Source organism: Saccostrea echinata, unplaced genomic scaffold (assembly GCF_033153115.1).
Source record: "Saccostrea echinata isolate AGI-Se365-2 ecotype Australia unplaced genomic scaffold, CSIRO_AGI_Sech_v1 ptg000057l, whole genome shotgun sequence".
NCBI lineage: Eukaryota > Metazoa > Mollusca > Bivalvia > Ostreida > Ostreidae > Saccostrea > Saccostrea echinata.
The window spans coordinates 3,679,825-3,701,944 of NW_026889806.1; the positions used below are offsets into that span (position 1 = coordinate 3,679,825).

General features: G+C 35.9%; 1 protein-coding gene across 1 annotated transcript in view; it reads right to left on the reverse strand.

The window, feature by feature from the left end:
• The window catches only part of LOC133174057 (mucin-3B-like), a 29,257-nt gene extending 8,362 nt beyond the window's left edge, over nucleotides 1-20,895 (reverse strand). Inside the window, exons 1-2 of the mRNA XM_061309098.1 lie at nucleotides 20,826-20,895; nucleotides 108-20,705 (exon numbers count right to left, since the gene is read on the reverse strand). Coding sequence (XP_061165082.1) covers nucleotides 108-20,705; nucleotides 20,826-20,895 — 20,668 coding nt within the window. The remainder of the gene's footprint in view (nucleotides 1-107; nucleotides 20,706-20,825) is intronic.
• Between the last annotated feature and the right edge of the window lie 1,225 nt (nucleotides 20,896-22,120).

A 22,120-nucleotide genomic window follows, 5' to 3' on the forward strand; every position in this document is an offset into this window, starting at 1 on the left:
TTGAATAAATTGTTGTTTCCAAGGTAGTAATTGTAGTATCCCTTGTGTTTCCGTCGTAGGAAATGCAGTGTCGCTTGTTTCAGTTTTAGTATAAATAGCATCACTACTTGTTTCAGTTGTAGTAGTTGCTGTATCACTTGTTGTTTCTGTTCTCAGGGTTGTTATTTCACTTGTTAATTCTGTTTTCAGAGTTGTAGTATCACTTGATGATTCTGTTGTAGAAATTAAAGTAGCACTTGTTTCTATTGTAGGAATTGAAGTAACAGTTGTTATTCCTGTTGCTGAAGATGTAGTACCACTTGTTATGCTTGATGTAGGAGATATTGCATGTCTTGTTGTTTCAGTTGTAGGAGCTATAGTATTACTTGTTATTTCTGTTGTAAGAGTTGTAGCAGCTACACTTGGTGTTTCTGATGTAGGAGTTGTTGAATCACTTGTAGTTTCTGTTGCAGGATTTGCAGCAACTTTTGTTGTTTCTGTTGTAGGAGTTGTAGTATCACTTGCTGTTTCTCTCGTAGGCGTTGTAGTATCACTTCTTGTTTCTACTGTAGGAGTTTTTGAATAAATTGTTGTTTCCAAGGTAGTAGTTGTAGTATCCCTTGTTGTTTCCGTCGTAGGAAATGCAGTGTCGCTTGTTTCAGTTTTAGTATAAATAGCATCACTACTTGTTTCAGTTGTAGTAGTTGCTGTATCACTTGTTGTTTCTGTTCTCAGGGTTGTTATTTCACTTGTTAATTCTGTTTTCAGAGTTGTAGTATCACTTGATGATTCTGTTGTAGAAATTAAAGTAGCACTTGTTTCTGTTGTAGGAATTGAAGTAACAGTTGTTATTCCTGTTGCTGAAGATGTAGTACCACTTGTTATGCTTGATGTAGGAGATATTGCATGTCTTGTTGTTTCAGTTGTAGGAGCTATAGTATTACTTGTTATTTCTGTTGTAAGAGTTGTAGCAGCTACACTTGGTGTTTCTGATGTAGGAGTTGTTGAATCACTTGTAGTTTCTGTTGCAGGATTTGCAGCAACTTTTGTTGTTTCTGTTGTAGGAGTTGTAGTATCACTTGCTGTTTCTCTCGTAGGCGTTGTAGTATCACTTCTTGTTTCTACTGTAGGAGTTTTTGAATAAATTGTTGTTTCCAAGGTAGTAGTTGTAGTATCCCTTGTTGTTTCCGTCGTAGGAAATGCAGTGTCGCTTGTTTCAGTTTTAGTATAAATAGCATCACTACTTGTTTCAGTTGTAGTAGTTGCTGTATCACTTGTTGTTTCTGTTCTCAGGGTTGTTATTTCACTTGTTAATTCTGTTTTCAGAGTTGTAGTATCACTTGATGATTCTGTTGTAGAAATTAAAGTAGCACTTGTTTCTGTTGTAGGAATTGAAGTAACAGTTGTTATTCCTGTTGCTGAAGATGTAGTACCACTTGTTATGCTTGATGTAGGAGATATTGCATGTCTTGTTGTTTCAGTTGTAGGAGCTATAGTATTACTTGTTATTTCTGTTGTAAGAGTTGTAGCAGCTACACTTGGTGTTTCTGATGTAGGAGTTGTTGAATCACTTGTAGTTTCTGTTGCAGGATTTGCAGCAACTTTTGTTGTTTCTGTTGTAGGAGTTGTAGTATCACTTGCTGTTTCTCTCGTAGGCGTTGTAGTATCACTTCTTGTTTCTACTGTAGGAGTTTTTGAATAAATTGTTGTTTCCAAGGTAGTAGTTGTAGTATCCCTTGTTGTTTCCGTCGTAGGAAATGCAGTGTCGCTTGTTTTAGTTTTAGTATAAATAGCATCACTACTTGTTTCAGTTGTAGTAGTTGCTGTATCACTTGTTGTTTCTGTTCTCAGGGTTGTTATTTCACTTGTTAATTCTGTTTTCAGAGTTGTAGTATCACTTGTTGATTCTTTTGTAGAAATTAAAGTAGCACTTGTTTCTATTGTAGGAATTGAAGTAACAGTTGTTATTCCTGTTGCTGAAGATGTAGTACCACTTGTTATGCTTGATGTAGGAGATATTGCATGACTTGTTGTTTCAGTTGTAGGAGCTATAGTATTACTTGTTATTTCTGTTGTAAGAGTTGTAGCAGCTACACTTGGTGTTTCTGATGTAGGAGTTGTTGAATCACTTGTAGTTTCTGTTGCAGGATTTGCAGCAACTTTTGTTGTTTCTGTTGTAGGAGTTGTAGTATCACTTGCTGTTTCTCTCGTAGGCGTTGTAGTATCACTTCTTGTTTCTACTGTAGGAGTTTTTGAATAAATTGTTGTTTCCAAGGTAGTAATTGTAGTATCCCTTGTCGTTTCCGTCGTAGGAAATGCAGTGTCGCTTGTTTCAGTTTTAGTATAAATAGCATCACTACTTGTTTCAGTTGTAGTAGTTGCTGTATCACTTGTTGTTTCTGTTCTCAGGGTTGTTATTTCACTTGTTAATTCTGTTTTCAGAGTTGTAGTATCACTTGATGATTCTGTTGTAGAAATTAAAGTAGCACTTGTTTCTGTTGTAGGAATTGAAGTAACAGTTGTTATTCCTGTTGCTGAAGATGTAGTACCACTTGTTATGCTTGATGTAGGAGATATTGCATGTCTTGTTGTTTCAGTTGTAGGAGCTATAGTATTACTTGTTATTTCTGTTGTAAGAGTTGTAGCAACTACACTTGGTGTTTCTGATGTAGGAGTTGTTGAATCACTTGTAGTTTCTGTTGCAGGATTTGCAGCAACTTTTGTTGTTTCTGTTGTAGGAGTTGTAGTATCACTTGCTGTTTCTCTCGTAGGCGTTGTAGTATCACTTCTTGTTTCTACTGTAGGAGTTTTTGAATAAATTGTTGTTTCCAAGGTAGTAGTTGTAGTATCCCTTGTTGTTTCCGTCGTAGGAAATGCAGTGTCGCTTGTTTCAGTTTTAGTATAAATAGCATCACTACTTGTTTCAGTTGTAGTAGTTGCTGTATCACTTGTTGTTTCTGTTCTCAGGGTTGTTATTTCACTTGTTAATTCTGTTTTCAGAGTTGTAGTATCACTTGTTGATTCTGTTGTAGAAATTAAAGTAGCACTTGTTTCTATTGTAGGAATTGAAGTAATAGTTGTTATTCCTGTTGCTGAAGATGTAGTACCACTTGTTATGCTTGATGTAGGAGATATTGCATGACTTGTTGTTTCAGTTGTAGGAGCTATAGTATTACTTGTTATTTCTGTTGTAAGAGTTGTAGCAGCTACACTTGGTGTTTCTGATGTAGGAGTTGTTGAATCACTTGTAGTTTCTGTTGCAGGATTTGCAGCAACTTTTGTTGTTTCTGTTGTAGGAGTTGTAGTATCACTTGCTGTTTCTCTCGTAGGCGTTGTAGTATCACTTCTTGTTTCTACTGTAGGAGTTTTTGAATAAATTGTTGTTTCCAAGGTAGTAATTGTAGTATCCCTTGTCGTTTCCGTCGTAGGAAATGCAGTGTCGCTTGTTTCAGTTTTAGTATAAATAGCATCACTACTTGTTTCAGTTGTAGTAGTTGCTGTATCACTTGTTGTTTCTGTTCTCAGGGTTGTTATTTCACTTGTTAATTCTGTTTTCAGAGTTGTAGTATCACTTGATGATTCTGTTGTAGAAATTAAAGTAGCACTTGTTTCTGTTGTAGGAATTGAAGTAACAGTTGTTATTCCTGTTGCTGAAGATGTAGTACCACTTGTTATGCTTGATGTAGGAGATATTGCATGACTTGTTGTTTCAGTTGTAGGAGCTATAGTATTACTTGTTATATCTGTTGTAAGAGTTGTAACAGCTACACTTGGTGTTTCTGATGTAGGAGTTGTTGAATCACTTGTAGTTTCTGTTGCAGGATTTGCAGCAACTTTTGTTGTTTCTGTTGTAGGAGTTGTAGTATCACTTGCTGTTTCTCTCGTAGGCGTTGTAGTATCACTTCTTGTTTCTACTGTAGGAGTTTTTGAATAAATTGTTGTTTCCAAGGTAGTAGTTGTAGTATCCCTTGTTGTTTCCGTCGTAGGAAATGCAGTGTCGCTTGTTTCAGTTTTAGTATAAATAGCATCACTACTTGTTTCAGTTGTAGTAGTTGCTGTATCACTTGTTGTTTCTGTTCTCAGGGTTGTTATTTCACTTGTTAATTCTGTTTTCAGAGTTGTAGTATCACTTGTTGATTTTGTTGTAGAAATTAAAGTAGCACTTGTTTCTATTGTAGGAATTGAAGTAATAGTTGTTATTCCTGTTGCTGAAGATGTAGTACCACTTGTTATGCTTGATGTAGGAGATATTGCATGACTTGTTGTTTCAGTTGTAGGAGCTATAGTATTACTTGTTATTTCTGTTGTAAGAGTTGTAGCAGCTACACTTGGTGTTTCTGATGTAGGAGTTGTTGAATCACTAGTAGTTTCTGTTGCAGGATTTGCAGCAATTTTTGTTGTTTCTGTTGTAGGAGTTGTAGTATCACTTGCTGTTTCTCTCGTAGGCGTTGTAGTATCACTTCTTGTTTCTACTGTAGGAGTTTTTGAATAAATTGTTGTTTCCAAGGTAGTAGTTGTAGTATCCCTTCTCGTTTCCGTCGTAGGAAATGCAGTGTCGCTTGTTTCAGTTTTAGTATAAATAGCATCACTACTTGTTTCAGTTGTAGTAGTTGCTGTATCACTTGTTGTTTCTGTTCTCAGGGTTGTTATTTCACTTGTTAATTCTGTTTTCAGAGTTGTAGTATCACTTGATGATTCTGTTGTAGAAATTAAAGTAGCACTTGTTTCTGTTGTAGGAATTGAAGTAACAGTTGTTATTCCTGTTGCTGAAGATGTAGTACCACTTGTTATGCTTGATGTAGGAGATATTGCATGTCTTGTTGTTTCAGTTGTAGGAGCTATAGTATTACTTGTTATTTCTGTTGTAAGAGTTGTAGCAGCTACACTTGGTGTTTCTGATGTAGGAGTTGTTGAATCACTTGTAGTTTCTGTTGCAGGATTTGCAGCAACTTTTGTTGTTTCTGTTGTAGGAGTTGTAGTATCACTTGCTGTTTCTCTCGTAGGCGTTGTAGTATCACTTCTTGTTTCTACTGTAGGAGTTTTTGAATAAATTGTTGTTTCCAAGGTAGTAGTTGTAGTATCCCTTGTTGTTTCCGTCGTAGGAAATGCAGTGTCGCTTGTTTCAGTTTTAGTATAAATAGCATCACTACTTGTTTCAGTTGTAGTAGTTGCTGTATCACTTGTTGTTTCTGTTCTCAGGGTTGTTATTTCACTTGTTAATTCTGTTTTCAGAGTTGTAATATCACTTGTTGATTCTGTTGTAGAAATTAAAGTAGCACTTGTTTCTATTGTAGGAATTGAAGTAATAGTTGTTATTCCTGTTGCTGAAGATGTAGTACCACTTGTTATGCTTGATGTAGGAGATATTGCATGACTTGTTGTTTCAGTTGTAGGAGCTATAGTATTACTTGTTATTTCTGTTGTAAGAGTTGTAGCAGCTACACTTGGTGTTTCTGATGTAGGAGTTGTTGAATCACTTGTAGTTTCTGTTGCAGGATTTGCAGCAACTTTTGTTGTTTCTGTTGTAGGAGTTGTAGTATCACTTGCTGTTTCTCTCGTAGGCGTTGTAGTATCACTTCTTGTTTCTACTGTAGGAGTTTTTGAATAAATTGTTGTTTCCAAGGTAGTAGTTGTAGTATCCCTTGTCGTTTCCGTCGTAGGAAATGCAGTGTCGCTTGTTTCAGTTTTAGTATAAATAGCATCACTACTTGTTTCAGTTGTAGTAGTTGCTGCATCACTTGTTGTTTCTGTTCTCAGGGTTGTTATTTCACTTGTTAATTCTGTTTTCAGAGTTGTAGTATCACTTGATGATTCTGTTGTAGAAATTAAAGTAGCACTTGTTTCTATTGTAGGAATTGAAGTAACAGTTGTTATTCCTGTTGCTGAAGATGTAGTACCACTTGTTATGCTTGATGTAGGAGATATTGCATGTCTTGTTGTTTCAGTTGTAGGAGCTATAGTATTACTTGTTATTTCTGTTGTAAGAGTTGTAGCAGCTACACTTGGTGTTTCTGATGTAGGAGTTGTTGAATCACTTGTAGTTTCTGTTGCAGGATTTGCAGCAACTTTTGTTGTTTCTGTTGTAGGAGTTGTAGTATCACTTGCTGTTTCTCTCGTAGGCGTTGTAGTATCACTTCTTGTTTCTACTGTAGGAGTTTTTGAATAAATTGTTGTTTCCAAGGTAGTAGTTGTAGTATCCCTTGTTGTTTCCGTCGTAGGAAATGCAGTGTCGCTTGTTTCAGTTTTAGTATAAATAGCATCACTACTTGTTTCAGTTGTAGTAGTTGCTGTATCACTTGTTGTTTCTGTTCTCAGGGTTGTTATTTCACTTGTTAATTCTGTTTTCAGAGTTGTAGTATCACTTGTTGATTCTGTTGTAGAAATTAAAGTAGCACTTGTTTCTATTGTAGGAATTGAAGTAATAGTTGTTATTCCTGTTGCTGAAGATGTAGTACCACTTGTTATGCTTGATGTAGGAGATATTGCATGACTTGTTGTTTCAGTTGTAGGAGCTATAGTATTACTTGTTATTTCTGTTGTAAGAGTTGTAGCAGCTACACTTGGTGTTTCTGATGTAGGAGTTGTTGAATCACTTGTAGTTTCTGTTGCAGGATTTGCAGCAACTTTTGTTGTTTCTGTTGTAGGAGTTGTAGTATCACTTGCTGTTTCTCTCGTAGGCGTTGTAGTATCACTTCTTGTTTCTACTGTAGGAGTTTTTGAATAAATTGTTGTTTCCAAGGTAGTAGTTGTAGTATCCCTTGTTGTTTCCGTCGTAGGAAATGCAGTGTCGCTTGTTTCAGTTTTAGTATAAATAGCATCACTACTTGTTTCAGTTGTAGTAGTTGCTGTATCACTTGTTGTTTCTGTTCTCAGGGTTGTTATTTCACTTGTTAATTCTGTTTTCAGAGTTGTAGTATCACTTGTTGATTCTGTTGTAGAAATTAAAGTAGCACTTGTTTCTATTGTAGGAATTGAAGTAACAGTTGTTATTCCTGTTGCTGAAGATGTAGTACCACTTGTTATGCTTGATGTAGGAGATATTGCATGACTTGTTGTTTCAGTTGTAGGAGCTATAGTATTACTTGTTATTTCTGTTGTAAGAGTTGTAGCAGCTACACTTGGTGTTTCTGATGTAGGAGTTGTTGAATCACTTGTAGTTTCTGTTGCAGGATTTGCAGCAACTTTTGTTGTTTCTGTTGTAGGAGTTGTAGTATCACTTGCTGTTTCTCTCGTAGGCGTTGTAGTATCACTTCTTGTTTCTACTGTAGGAGTTTTTGAATAAATTGTTGTTTCCAAGGTAGTAGTTGTAGTATCCCTTGTCGTTTCCGTCGTAGGAAATGCAGTGTCGCTTGTTTCAGTTTTAGTATAAATAGCATCACTACTTGTTTCAGTTGTAGTAGTTGCTGTATCACTTGTTGTTTCTGTTCTCAGGGTTGTTATTTCACTTGTTAATTCTGTTTTCAGAGTTGTAGTATCACTTGATGATTCTGTTGTAGAAATTAAAGTAGCACTTGTTTCTGTTGTAGGAATTGAAGTAACAGTTGTTATTCCTGTTGCTGAAGATGTAGTACCACTTGTTATGCTTGATGTAGGAGATATTGCATGTCTTGTTGTTTCAGTTGTAGGAGCTATAGTATTACTTGTTATTTCTGTTGTAAGAGTTGTAGCAGCTACACTTGGTGTTTCTGATGTAGGAGTTGTTGAATCACTTGTAGTTTCTGTTGCAGGATTTGCAGCAACTTTTGTTGTTTCTGTTGTAGGAGTTGTAGTATCACTTGCTGTTTCTCTCGTAGGCGTTGTAGTATCACTTCTTGTTTCTACTGTAGGAGTTTTTGAATAAATTGTTGTTTCCAAGGTAGTAGTTGTAGTATCCCTTGTTGTTTCCGTCGTAGGAAATGCAGTGTCGCTTGTTTCAGTTTTAGTATAAATAGCATCACTACTTGTTTCAGTTGTAGTAGTTGCTGTATCACTTGTTGTTTCTGTTCTCAGGGTTGTTATTTCACTTGTTAATTCTGTTTTCAGAGTTGTAGTATCACTTGTTGATTCTGTTGTAGAAATTAAAGTAGCACTTGTTTCTATTGTAGGAATTGAAGTAACAGTTGTTATTCCTGTTGCTGAAGATGTAGTACCACTTGTTATGCTTGATGTAGGAGATATTGCATGACTTGTTGTTTCAGTTGTAGGAGCTATAGTATTACTTGTTATTTCTGTTGTAAGAGTTGTAGCAGCTACACTTGGTGTTTCTGATGTAGGAGTTGTTGAATCACTTGTAGTTTCTGTTGCAGGATTTGCAGCAACTTTTGTTGTTTCTGTTGTAGGAGTTGTAGTATCACTTGCTGTTTCTCTCGTAGGCGTTGTAGTATCACTTCTTGTTTCTACTGTAGGAGTTTTTGAATAAATTGTTGTTTCCAAGGTAGTAGTTGTAGTATCCCTTGTCGTTTCCGTCGTAGGAAATGCAGTGTCGCTTGTTTCAGTTTTAGTATAAATAGCATCACTACTTGTTTCAGTTGTAGTAGTTGCTGTATCACTTGTTGTTTCTGTTCTCAGGGTTGTTATTTCACTTGTTAATTCTGTTTTCAGAGTTGTAGTATCACTTGATGATTCTGTTGTAGAAATTAAAGTAGCACTTGTTTCTGTTGTAGGAATTGAAGTAACAGTTGTTATTCCTGTTGCTGAAGATGTAGTACCACTTGTTATGCTTGATGTAGGAGATATTGCATGTCTTGTTGTTTCAGTTGTAGGAGCTATAGTATTACTTGTTATTTCTGTTGTAAGAGTTGTAGCAGCTACACTTGGTGTTTCTGATGTAGGAGTTGTTGAATCACTTGTAGTTTCTGTTGCAGGATTTGCAGCAACTTTTGTTGTTTCTGTTGTAGGAGTTGTAGTATCACTTGCTGTTTCTCTCGTAGGCGTTGTAGTATCACTTCTTGTTTCTACTGTAGGAGTTTTTGAATAAATTGTTGTTTCCAAGGTAGTAGTTGTAGTATCCCTTGTTGTTTCCGTCGTAGGAAATGCAGTGTCGCTTGTTTCAGTTTTAGTATAAATAGCATCACTACTTGTTTCAGTTGTAGTAGTTGCTGTATCACTTGCTGTTTCTGTTCTCAGGGTTGTTATTTCACTTGTTAATTCTGTTTTCAGAGTTGTAGTATCACTTGTTGATTCTGTTGTAGAAATTAAAGTAGCACTTGTTTCTATTGTAGGAATTGAAGTAACAGTTGTTATTCCTGTTGCTGAAGATGTAGTACCACTTGTTATGCTTGATGTAGGAGATATTGCATGACTTGTTGTTTCAGTTGTAGGAGCTATAGTATTACTTGTTATTTCTGTTGTAAGAGTTGTAGCAGCTACACTTGGTGTTTCTGATGTAGGAGTTGTTGAATCACTAGTAGTTTCTGTTGCAGGATTTGCAGCAACTTTTGTTGTTTCTGTTGTAGGAGTTGTAGTATCACTTGCTGTTTCTCTCGTAGGCGTTGTAGTATCACTTCTTGTTTCTACTGTAGGAGTTTTTGAATAAATTGTTGTTTCCAAGGTAGTAGTTGTAGTATCCCTTGTCGTTTCCGTCGTAGGAAATGCAGTGTCGCTTGTTTCAGTTTTAGTATAAATAGCATCACTACTTGTTTCAGTTGTAGTAGTTGCTGCATTACTTGTTGTTTCTGTTCTCAGGGTTGTTATTTCACTTGTTAATTCTGTTTTCAGAGTTGTAGTATCACTTGTTGATTCTGTTGTAGAAATTAAAGTAGCACTTGTTTCTGTTGTAGGAATTGAAGTAACAGTTGTTATTCCTGTTGCTGAAGATGTAGTACCACTTGTTATGCTTGATGTAGGAGATATTGCATGACTTGTTGTTTCAGTTGTAGGAGCTATAGTATTACTTGTTATTTCTGTTGTAAGAGTTGTAGCAGCTACACTTGGTGTTTCTGATGTAGGAGTTGTTGAATCACTAGTAGTTTCTGTTGCAGGATTTGCAGCAACTTTTGTTGTTTCTGTTGTAGGAGTTGTAGTATCACTTGCTGTTTCTCTCGTAGGCGTTGTAGTATCACTTCTTGTATCTACTGTAGGAGTTTTTGAATAAATTGTTGTTTCCAAGGTAGTAGTTGTAGTATCCCTTGTCGTTTCCGTCGTAGGAAATGCAGTGTCGCTTGTTTCAGTTTTAGTATAAATAGCATCACTACTTGTTTCAGTTGTAGTAGTTGCTGTATCACTTGTTGTTTCTGTTCTCAGGGTTGTTATTTCACTTGTTAATTCTGTTTTCAGAGTTGTAGTATCACTTGTTGATTCTGTTGTAGAAATTAAAGTAGCACTTGTTTCTATTGTAGGAATTGAAGTAACAGTTGTTATTCCTGTTGCTGAAGATGTAGTACCACTTGTTATGCTTGATGTAGGAGATATTGCATGACTTGTTGTTTCAGTTGTAGGAGCTATAGTATTACTTGTTATTTCTGTTGTAAGAGTTGTAGCAGCTACACTTGGTGTTTCTGATGTAGGAGTTGTTGAATCACTAGTAGTTTCTGTTGCAGGATTTGCAGCAACTTTTGTTGTTTCTGTTGTAGGAGTTGTAGTATCACTTGCTGTTTCTCTCGTAGGCGTTGTAGTATCACTTCTTGTTTCTACTGTAGGAGTTTTTGAATAAATTGTTGTTTCCAAGGTAGTAGTTGTAGTATCCCTTGTCGTTTCCGTCGTAGGAAATGCAGTGTCGCTTGTTTCAGTTTTAGTATAAATAGCATCACTACTTGTTTCAGTTGTAGTAGTTGCTGTATCACTTGTTGTTTCTGTTCTCAGGGTTGTTATTTCACTTGTTAATTCTGTTTTCAGAGTTGTAGTATCACTTGTTGATTCTGTTGTAGAAATTAAAGTAGCACTTGTTTCTATTGTAGGAATTGAAGTAACAGTTGTTATTCCTGTTGCTGAAGATGTAGTACCACTTGTTATGCTTGATGTAGGAGATATTGCATGACTTGTTGTTTCAGTTGTAGGAGCTATAGTATTACTTGTTATTTCTGTTGTAAGAGTTGTAGCAGCTACACTTGGTGTTTCTGATGTAGGAGTTGTTGAATCACTAGTAGTTTCTGTTGCAGGATTTGCAGCAACTTTTGTTGTTTCTGTTGTAGGAGTTGTAGTATCACTTGCTGTTTCTCTCGTAGGCGTTGTAGTATCACTTCTTGTTTCTACTGTAGGAGTTTTTGAATAAATTGTTGTTTCCAAGGTAGTAGTTGTAGTATCCCTTGTCGTTTCCGTCGTAGGAAATGCAGTGTCGCTTGTTTCAGTTTTAGTATAAATAGCATCACTACTTGTTTCAGTTGTAGTAGTTGCTGTATCACTTGTTGTTTCTGTTCTCAGGGTTGTTATTTCACTTGTTAATTCTGTTTTCAGAGTTGTAGTATCACTTGTTGATTCTGTTGTAGAAATTAAAGTAGCACTTGTTTCTATTGTAGGAATTGAAGTAACAGTTGTTATTCCTGTTGCTGAAGATGTAGTACCACTTGTTATGCTTGATGTAGGAGATATTGCATGACTTGTTGTTTCAGTTGTAGGAGCTATAGTATTACTTGTTATTTCTGTTGTAAGAGTTGTAGCAGCTACACTTGGTGTTTCTGATGTAGGAGTTGTTGAATCACTTGTAGTTTCTGTTGCAGGATTTGCAGCAACTTTTGTTGTTTCTGTTGTAGGAGTTGTAGTATCACTTGCTGTTTCTCTCGTAGGCGTTGTAGTATCACTTCTTGTTTCTACTGTAGGAGTTTTTGAATAAATTGCTGTTTCCAAGGTAGTAGTTGTAGTATCCCTTGTCGTTTCCGTCGTAGGAAATGCAGTGTCGCTTGTTTCAGTTTTAGTATAAATAGCATCACTACTTGTTTCAGTTGTAGTAGTTGCTGTATCACTTGTTGTTTCTGTTCTCAGGGTTGTTATTTCACTTGTTAATTCTGTTTTCAGAGTTGTAGTATCACTTGTTGATTCTGTTGTAGAAATTAAAGTAGCACTTGTTTCTGTTGTAGGAATTGAAGTAACAGTTGTTATTCCTGTTGCTGAAGATGTAGTACCACTTGTTATGCTTGATGTAGGAGATATTGCATGACTTGTTGTTTCAGTTGTAGGAGCTATAGTATTACTTGTTATTTCTGTTGTAAGAGTTGTAGCAGCTACACTTGGTGTTTCTGATGTAGGAGTTGTTGAATCACTAGTAGTTTCTGTTGCAGGATTTGCAGCAACTTTTGTTGTTTCTGTTGTAGGAGTTGTAGTATCACTTGCTGTTTCTCTCGTAGGCGTTGTAGTATCACTTCTTCTTTCTACTGTAGGAGTTTTTGAATAAATTGTTGTTTCCAAGGTAGTAGTTGTAGTATCCCTTGTCGTTTCCGTCGTAGGAAATGCAGTGTCGCTTGTTTCAGTTTTAGTATAAATAGCATCACTACTTGTTTCAGTTGTAGTAGTTGCTGTATCACTTGTTGTTTCTGTTCTCAGGGTTGTTATTTCACTTGTTAATTCTGTTTTCAGAGTTGTAGTATCACTTGTTGATTCTGTTGTAGAAATTAAAGTAGCACTTGTTTCTATTGTAGGAATTGAAGTAACAGTTGTTATTCCTGTTGCTGAAGATGTAGTACCACTTGTTATGCTTGATGTAGGAGATATTGCATGACTTGTTGTTTCAGTTGTAGGAGCTATAGTATTACTTGTTATTTCTGTTGTAAGAGTTGTAGCAGCTACACTTGGTGTTTCTGATGTAGGAGTTGTTGAATCACTAGTAGTTTCTGTTGCAGGATTTGCAGCAACTTTTGTTGTTTCTGTTGTAGGAGTTGTAGTATCACTTGCTGTTTCTCTCGTAGGCGTTGTAGTATCACTTCTTGTTTCTACTGTAGGAGTTTTTGAATAAATTGTTGTTTCCAAGGTAGTAGTTGTAGTATCCCTTGTCGTTTCCGTCGTAGGAAATGCAGTGTCGCTTGTTTCAGTTTTAGTATAAATAGCATCACTACTTGTTTCAGTTGTAGTAGTTGCTGTATCACTTGTTGTTTCTGTTCTCAGGGTTGTTATTTCACTTGTTAATTCTGTTTTCAGAGTTGTAGTATCACTTGTTGATTCTGTTGTAGAAATTAAAGTAGCACTTGTTTCTATTGTAGGAATTGAAGTAACAGTTGTTATTCCTGTTGCTGAAGATGTAGTACCACTTGTTATGCTTGATGTAGGAGATATTGCATGACTTGTTGTTTCAGTTGTAGGAGCTATAGTATTACTTGTTATTTCTGTTGTAAGAGTTGTAGCAGCTACACTTGGTGTTTCTGATGTAGGAGTTGTTGAATCACTTGTAGTTTCTGTTGCAGGATTTGCAGCAACTTTTGTTGTTTCTGTTGTAGGAGTTGTAGTATCACTTGCTGTTTCTCTCGTAGGCGTTGTAGTATCACTTCTTGTTTCTACTGTAGGAGTTTTTGAATAAATTGCTGTTTCCAAGGTAGTAGTTGTAGTATCCCTTGTCGTTTCCGTCGTAGGAAATGCAGTGTCGCTTGTTTCAGTTTTAGTATAAATAGCATCACTACTTGTTTCAGTTGTAGTAGTTGCTGTATCACTTGTTGTTTCTGTTCTCAGGGTTGTTATTTCACTTGTTAATTCTGTTTTCAGAGTTGTAGTATCACTTGTTGATTCTGTTGTAGAAATTAAAGTAGCACTTGTTTCTGTTGTAGGAATTGAAGTAACAGTTGTTATTCCTGTTGCTGAAGATGTAGTACCACTTGTTATGCTTGATGTAGGAGATATTGCATGACTTGTTGTTTCAGTTGTAGGAGCTATAGTATTACTTGTTATTTCTGTTGTAAGAGTTGTAGCAGCTACACTTGGTGTTTCTGATGTAGGAGTTGTTGAATCACTTGTAGTTTCTGTTGCAGGATTTGCAGCAACTTTTGTTGTTTCTGTTGTAGGAGTTGTAGTATCACTTGCTGTTTCTCTCGTAGGCGTTGTAGTATTCCTTCTTGTTTCTACTGTAGGAGTTTTTGAATAAATTGTTGTTTCCAAGGTAGTAGTTGTAGTATCCCTTGTTGTTTCCGTCGTAGGAAATGCAGTGTCGCTTGTTTCAGTTTTAGTATAAATAGCATCACTACTTGTTTCAGTTGTAGTAGTTGCTGTATTTCTTGTTGTTTCTGTTCTCAGGGTTGTTATTTCACTTGTTAATTCTGTTTTCAGAGTTGTAGTATCACTTGATGATTCTGTTGTAGAAATTAAAGTAGCACTTGTTTCTATTGTAGGAATTGAAGTAACAGTTGTTATTCCTGTTGCTGAAGATGTAGTACCACTTGTTATGCTTGATGTAGGAGATATTGCATGTCTTGTTGTTTCAGTTGTAGGAGCTATAGTATGACTTGTTATTTCTGTTGTAAGTGTTGTAGCTTCACTTGGTGTTTCTGATGTAGGAGTTGTTGAATCACTTGTAGTTTCTGTTGCAGGATTTGCAGCAACTTTTGTTGTTTCTGTTGTAGGAGTTGTAGTATCACTTGCTGTTTCTCTCGTAGGCGTTGTAGTATCACTTCTTGTTTCTACTGTAGGAGTTTTTGAATAAATTGTTGTTTCCAAGGTAGTAGTTGTAGTATCCCTTGTTGTTTCCGTCGTAGGAAATGCAGTGTCGCTTGTTTCAGTTTTAGTATAAATAGCATCACTACTTGTTTCAGTTGTAGTAGTTGCTGTATCACTTGTTGTTTCTGTTCTCAGGGTTGTTATTTCACTTGTTAATTCTGTTTTCAGAGTTGTAGTATCACTTGTTGATTCTGTTGTAGAAATTAAAGTAGCACTTGTTTCTGTTGTAGGAATTGAAGTAACAGTTGTTATTCCTGTTGCTGAAGATGTAGTACCACTTGTTATGCTTGATGTAGGAGATATTGCATGACTTGTTGTTTCAGTTGTAGGAGCTATAGTATTACTTGTTATTTCTGTTGTAAGAGTTGTAGCAGCTACACTTGGTGTTTCTGATGTAGGAGTTGTTGAATCACTAGTAGTTTCTGTTGCAGGATTTGCAGCAACTTTTGTTGTTTCTGTTGTAGGAGTTGTAGTATCACTTGCTGTTTCTCTCGTAGGCGTTGTAGTATTCCTTCTTGTTTCTACTGTAGGAGTTTTTGAATAAATTGTTGTTTCCAAGGTAGTAGTTGTAGTATCCCTTGTTGTTTCCGTCGTAGGAAATGCAGTGTCGCTTGTTTCAGTTTTAGTATAAATAGCATCACTACTTGTTTCAGTTGTAGTAGTTGCTGTATTTCTTGTTGTTTCTGTTCTCAGGGTTGTTATTTCACTTGTTAATTCTGTTTTCAGAGTTGTAGTATCACTTGATGATTCTGTTGTAGAAATTAAAGTAGCACTTGTTTCTGTTGTAGGAATTGAAGTAACAGTTGTTATTCCTGTTGCTGAAGATGTAGTACCACTTGTTATGCTTGATGTAGGAGATATTGCATGTCTTGTTGTTTCAGTTGTAGGAGCTATAGTATTACTTGTTATTTCTGTTGTAAGAGTTGTAGCAGCTACACTTGGTGTTTCTGATGTAGGAGTTGTTGAATCACTTGTAGTTTCTGTTGCAGGATTTGCAGCAACTTTTGTTGTTTCTGTTGTAGGAGTTGTAGTATCACTTGCTGTTTCTCTCGTAGGCGTTGTAGTATTCCTTCTTGTTTCTACTGTAGGAGTTTTTGAATAAATTGTTGTTTCCAAGGTAGTAGTTGTAGTATCCCTTGTTGTTTCCGTCGTAGGAAATGCAGTGTCGCTTGTTTCAGTTTTAGTATAAATAGCATCACTACTTGTTTCAGTTGTAGTAGTTGCTGTATTTCTTGTTGTTTCTGTTCTCAGGGTTGTTATTTCACTTGTTAATTCTGTTTTCAGAGTTGTAGTATCACTTGATGATTCTGTTGTAGAAATTAAAGTAGCACTTGTTTCTATTGTAGGAATTGAAGTAACAGTTGTTATTCCTGTTGCTGAAGATGTAGTACCACTTGTTATGCTTGATGTAGGAGATATTGCATGTCTTGTTGTTTCAGTTGTAGGAGCTATAGTATGACTTGTTATTTCTGTTGTAAGAGTTGTAGCTTCACTTGGTGTTTCTGATGTAGGAGTTGTTGAATCACTTGTAGTTTCTGTTGCAGGATTTGCAGCAACTTTTGTTGTTTCTGTTGTAGGAGTTGTAGTATCACTTGCTGTTTCTCTCGTAGGCGTTGTAGTATCACTTCTTGTTTCTACTGTAGGAGTTTTTGAATAAATTGTTGTTTCCAAGGTAGTAGTTGTAGTATCCCTTGTTGTTTCCGTCGTAGGAAATGCAGTGTCGCTTGTTTCAGTTTTAGTATAAATAGCATCACTACTTGTTTCAGTTGTAGTAGTTGCTGTATTTCTTGTTATTTCTGTTCTCAGGGTTGTTATTTCACTTGTTAATTCTGTTTTCAGAGTTGTAGTATCACTTGATGATTCTGTTGTAGAAATTAAAGTAGCACTTGTTTCTATTGTAGGAATTGAAGTAACAGTTGTTATTCCTGTTGCTGAAGATGTAGTACCACTTGTTATGCTTGATGTAGGAGATATTGCATGTCTTGTTGTTTCAGTTGTAGGAGCTATAGTATTACTTGTTATTTCTGTTGTAAGAGTTGTAGCAGCTACACTTGGTGTTTCTGATGTAGGAGTTGTTGAATCACTAGTAGTTTCTGTTGCAGGATTTGCAGCAACTTTTGTTGTTTCTGTTGTAGGAGTTGTAGTATCACTTGCTGTTTCTCTCGTAGGCGTTGTAGTATTCCTTCTTGTTTCTACTGTAGGAGTTTTTGAATAAATTGTTGTTTCCAAGGTAGTAGTTGTAGTATCCCTTGTTGTTTCCGTCGTAGGAAATGCAGTGTCGCTTGTTTCAGTTTTAGTATAAATAGCATCACTACTTGTTTCAGTTGTAGTAGTTGCTGTATTTCTTGTTGTTTCTGTTCTCAGGGTTGTTATTTCACTTGTTAATTCTGTTTTCAGAGTTGTAGTATCACTTGTTGATTCTGTTGTAGAAATTAAAGTAGCACTTGTTTCTATTGTAGGAATTGAAGTAACAGTTGTTATTCCTGTTGCTGAAGATGTAGTACCACTTGTTATGCTTGATGTAGGAGATATTGCATGTCTTGTTGTTTCAGTTGTAGGAGCTATAGTATGACTTGTTATTTCTGTTGTAAGAGTTGTAGCTTCACTTGGTGTTTCTGATGTAGGAGTTGTTGAATCACTTGTAGTTTCTGTTGCAGGATTTGCAGCAACTTTTGTTGTTTCTGTTGTAGGAGTTGTAGTATCACTTGCTGTTTCTCTCGTAGGCGTTGTAGTATTCCTTCTTGTTTCTACTGTAGGAGTTTTTGAATAAATTGTTGTTTCCAAGGTAGTAGTTGTAGTATCCCTTGTTGTTTCCGTCGTAGGAAATGCAGTGTCGCTTGTTTCAGTTTTAGTATAAATAGCATCACTACTTGTTTCAGTTGTAGTAGTTGCTGTATCACTTGTTGTTTCTGTTCTCAGGGTTGTTATTTCACTTGTTAATTCTGTTTTCAGAGTTGTAGTATCACTTGTTGATTCTGTTGTAGAAATTAAAGTAGCACTTGTTTCTGTTGTAGGAATTGAAGTAACAGTTGTTATTCCTGTTGCTGAAGATGTAGTACCACTTGTTATGCTTGATGTAGGAGATATTGCATGACTTGTTGTTTCAGTTGTAGGAGCTATAGTATTACTTGTTATTTCTGTTGTAAGAGTTGTAGCAGCTACACTTGGTGTTTCTGATGTAGGAGTTGTTGAATCACTAGTAGTTTCTGTTGCAGGATTTGCAGCAACTTTTGTTGTTTCTGTTGTAGGAGTTGTAGTATCACTTGCTGTTTCTCTCGTAGGCGTTGTAGTATTCCTTCTTGTTTCTACTGTAGGAGTTTTTGAATAAATTGTTGTTTCCAAGGTAGTAGTTGTAGTATCCCTTGTTGTTTCCGTCGTAGGAAATGCAGTGTCGCTTGTTTCAGTTTTAGTATAAATAGCATCACTACTTGTTTCAGTTGTAGTAGTTGCTGTATTTCTTGTTGTTTCTGTTCTCAGGGTTGTTATTTCACTTGTTAATTCTGTTTTCAGAGTTGTAGTATCACTTGATGATTCTGTTGTAGAAATTAAAGTAGCACTTGTTTCTATTGTAGGAATTGAAGTAACAGTTGTTATTCCTGTTGCTGAAGATGTAGTACCACTTGTTATGCTTGATGTAGGAGATATTGCATGTCTTGTTGTTTCAGTTGTAGGAGCTATAGTATTACTTGTTATTTCTGTTGTAAGAGTTGTAGCTTCACTTGGTGTTTCTGATGTAGGAGTTGTTGAATCACTTGTAGTTTCTGTTGCAGGATTTGCAGCAACTTTTGTTGTTTCTGTTGTAGGAGTTGTAGTATCACTTGCTGTTTCTCTCGTAGGCGTTGTAGTATCACTTCTTGTTTCTACTGTAGGAGTTTTTGAATAAATTGTTGTTTCCAAGGTAGTAGTTGTAGTATCCCTTGTTGTTTCCGTCGTAGGAAATGCAGTGTCGCTTGTTTCAGTTTTAGTATAAATAGCATCACTACTTGTTTCAGTTGTAGTAGTTGCTGTATCACTTGTTGTTTCTGTTCTCAGGGTTGTTATTTCACTTGTTAATTCTGTTTTCAGAGTTGTAGTATCACTTGTTGATTCTGTTGTAGAAATTAAAGTAGCACTTGTTTCTATTGTAGGAATTGAAGTAACAGTTGTTATTCCTGTTGCTGAAGATGTAGTACCACTTGTTATGCTTGATGTAGGAGATATTGCATGTCTTGTTGTTTCAGTTGTAGGAGCTATAGTATTACTTGTTATTTCTGTTGTAAGAATTGTAGTATTACTTGCTTCTAATAGTGGAGTTTTTGCATCACTGGTTTCAGTTGTAGTTGTTATATTTTCACTTGCTGTTTCTGTTTTCTGGGTTGTAGTATAACTCTTTTTTATTGAAGAACTTGTTGAATAACTTGTTGTCTCTATCGTAGATGTAATAGTATCTCTTGTTTTTTCTGTTGCAGGAGTTGTAGTATCACCATTGGTTTCTTTTGTAGAAATGAGAGTATCACTTGATATTTCTTTTGTAAGAGTTGTAGTATCATTTGTTGTTTCTTTTGTAGGAGTTGCTTTCTCACGTGTTGTTTCTGTTGAAGTGTTTATAGTATTTATTGTTGGTACTGTTGTAGGGGTAGTAAAAAAACTTGCTCTTCCAGTTGAAGGATCATTTGCTGTTTCTGTTGTTGTAGTCATAGTATCACTTGTTGTTTCTGTTATAGAAATTGAAGTATCATTTCTTATGTCTGTTATGGAAGTTGTAGCATCACTAGTTTCTGTTATAGGAAATGTAGTATCGCTTATTTTTTCTGACGAAGTTTCACTTGTTGTTCCTGTTGTATGAGTTATTGTATCACTTGTCCTTTCTATTGTTGGAGTTGTAGGATCTCTTTTTGTTTCTGCTATAAGATATGAAGTACTACTTTCTGTTGTATGAGTTGAAATATCACTAGATATTTCTGATATATGAGTCATAGCGTTACTTGCTGTATGTGATTTCGATGTAGTGCAATTTGCTGTATCTGATTGAGAAGTAGCGTCACTTGCCGTACCTGATGGAGAAGAATTATCACTTGCTGTATCTAATGAAGATGTCTCACTTCCTGTATCTGATGGAGATGTGTCAAATGTATCTGAAGGAGATGATGTGGTACTTGCTGTATCTGATGGAAAAGTAGCGTCACTTGCGGAATGTGATGGAGAAGTAGTATCCCTTGCTGTATCTGATGGAGAAGTAGTGGCATTTGCTTTAACTGATGGTGAAAGAGGGTCACGTGCTGTATATGTTGGAGATGTGTTACTTGCTGTATGTGATGGAGAAGTAGTATCACTTGCTGTATCTGATGGAGAAGAAATCTCAATTGCCGTATCTGATGGATAAGTAGTATCACTTGCTGTATCAGTTGAAGAAGTAGTGACACTTACTTTAACTGATGGTGAAAGAGCGTCACTTGCTGTATATGTTTGAGATGTGGTACTTCCTGTATGTGATGGAGAAGTAGCGTCACTTGCCGTATTTATTAGAGATATTGTGTCATTTACTGTTTCTGATGGGGATGTGTCACTTGTTGTATCTGAGGGAAATGGTGTCGCCTTTGCTGTACTTGATGGAGAAGTAGCGTAACTTGCTGTATCTGATGGAAAAGTAAAGTCACTTTCCGTATCGATTTGAGATGATGTGTCACTTACTGTATCAGATGGAGATGTGTCAATTTCTGTATGTGTTGAAGATGGTGGGGCACTTGCTGTATCTGATCGAGATGCAGTGTCACTTACTGTGTCTGGTGAAAAAATAGCGTCACTTGCCGTATATATTGGAGATGTAGTGTCACTTTCCGTATCTGATGGAGAAGAAGAGTCACTTACCGTATCTGATGGAGAAGTAGCGTCACCTGCTGTTTCTGATGGAGAAGTAGTGTCTCTTGCTGTATATGATGGAGAACAAGCGTCACTTGCTCTATCTGATGGAGAAGTAGCGTCACTTGCTGTAACTGAGGGAGAAGCAGCGTCATTTGCCGTATCAGATGGAGAAGCAGCGTCTTTTGCCGTATCTGATAGAGAAGAAGCATCAATCGCTGTATCTAATGTAGATGTGTCTCTTGTCGTATCTGATAGAGATGTAGTGGCACTTGCTGTATCTACTGGAGAAGTAGCACTACTTGCTGTATCTGATGGAGAGGTTGTGTCTCTTGCTGTACCTGTAGAAGATTTTCTTATTTAAACATGTATTGATAATATATTAGTAGTTTACTTTGAATAATATAAACATTTATTGTTTAAGTTCAGAGTTGACTACCGTGTAAATTCCGATGACTGACCTTTTTCTAAAACAGGAGATAGCGATTCCTCTGTTGACTTTTTCTGCACGATACTAGTATCATGTTGCATTGTTAGATGTGCATTCAAAATTACCATTAAAAATCCCAATATAACTGAAATGAAATGAATACGTTTGAATAAGAATTCGCCATATAAGTTGGACTTAGAGTTTTTAATTTGCACTGAATGAAAACATATTTCAGCAAAATGATTTTTTTAATATTGCATTGACATTCGAGCTTCTATTTGATATGATTTTCATTTATTGTATCATATTTTCTCACGTTTATAACATTTACAACATCGTATTGATGAACAGAAATCACGGAATAAGTGTGAAAAATAAATGCAACAGTCTTGAGTTAATACATCTTGGCCTATTTAAATGTTAAGAAGCTGGAATTGATCACATATTGAGTAATACACTATTAATTTTAACTTATTTGATATAAGATCTGGAGCAGAATACTCTAACTTAAAAAAAATACTAGCAATCAGAACTCAGTTGATATTCTTGTTTCATCAAGTTATTTGTCAATAGCTTGCCTCGTTTTAGATAGAGCGTGCTCTTCTATGTCGAATCAGCTAGGAGACATAAACTCCATATGTAGGAGATAATGGTACATAAATAAGGAAAGTTGACAATAGAAAAGTCGAAGTGATCACGTGTATCATATAGTTTTGTTGTTAGGTTACCACTAACGTCTTTTTCCAGTAAAATATATATCCAAATATGAAACAGAACTTTGCGTCAAACTCTGAGGTATCTTTTATTTTGGGTTCAAAGGGATATATCGAATGAACTTATGAATGAAAATGAATATTGTTAATTGAATTGATAAAACGTCGTCGATATATCTAAATGTCGAATTGAAGGCCACAGCAAGAGATATTGAATAAATTATGCTTAATATGAATAGAAAAATAAGTCTGCTAATAACGGGGTCAGTTATTACGCATGGGAATTCCGACAGTTCCCTGATTGTTCGAAGATTTGATCTCCAAAAACGATATAAATATTGTCAATCAGAACCTCAAGCATCTTTTTAATATCAGCTTCGGAGTACTTGTGTGAACAATAAGGGTAGTTTTAACGAAATATTTTTGCAAATGACCAATGACAAAGTAAGTAAATATATGAGTTCCATTTTTTATTGAAAAAGCAGATGTCTATGATGTCAAAAAGCTTAGAGTTTAATTTATCGTGGTGAATGGTTGTATAAAGTGTTTATTGATTGTATGTTGTTTTACGTCCCATTCGAGAATTTGTCACTCATAGAGAGACGTCACCATA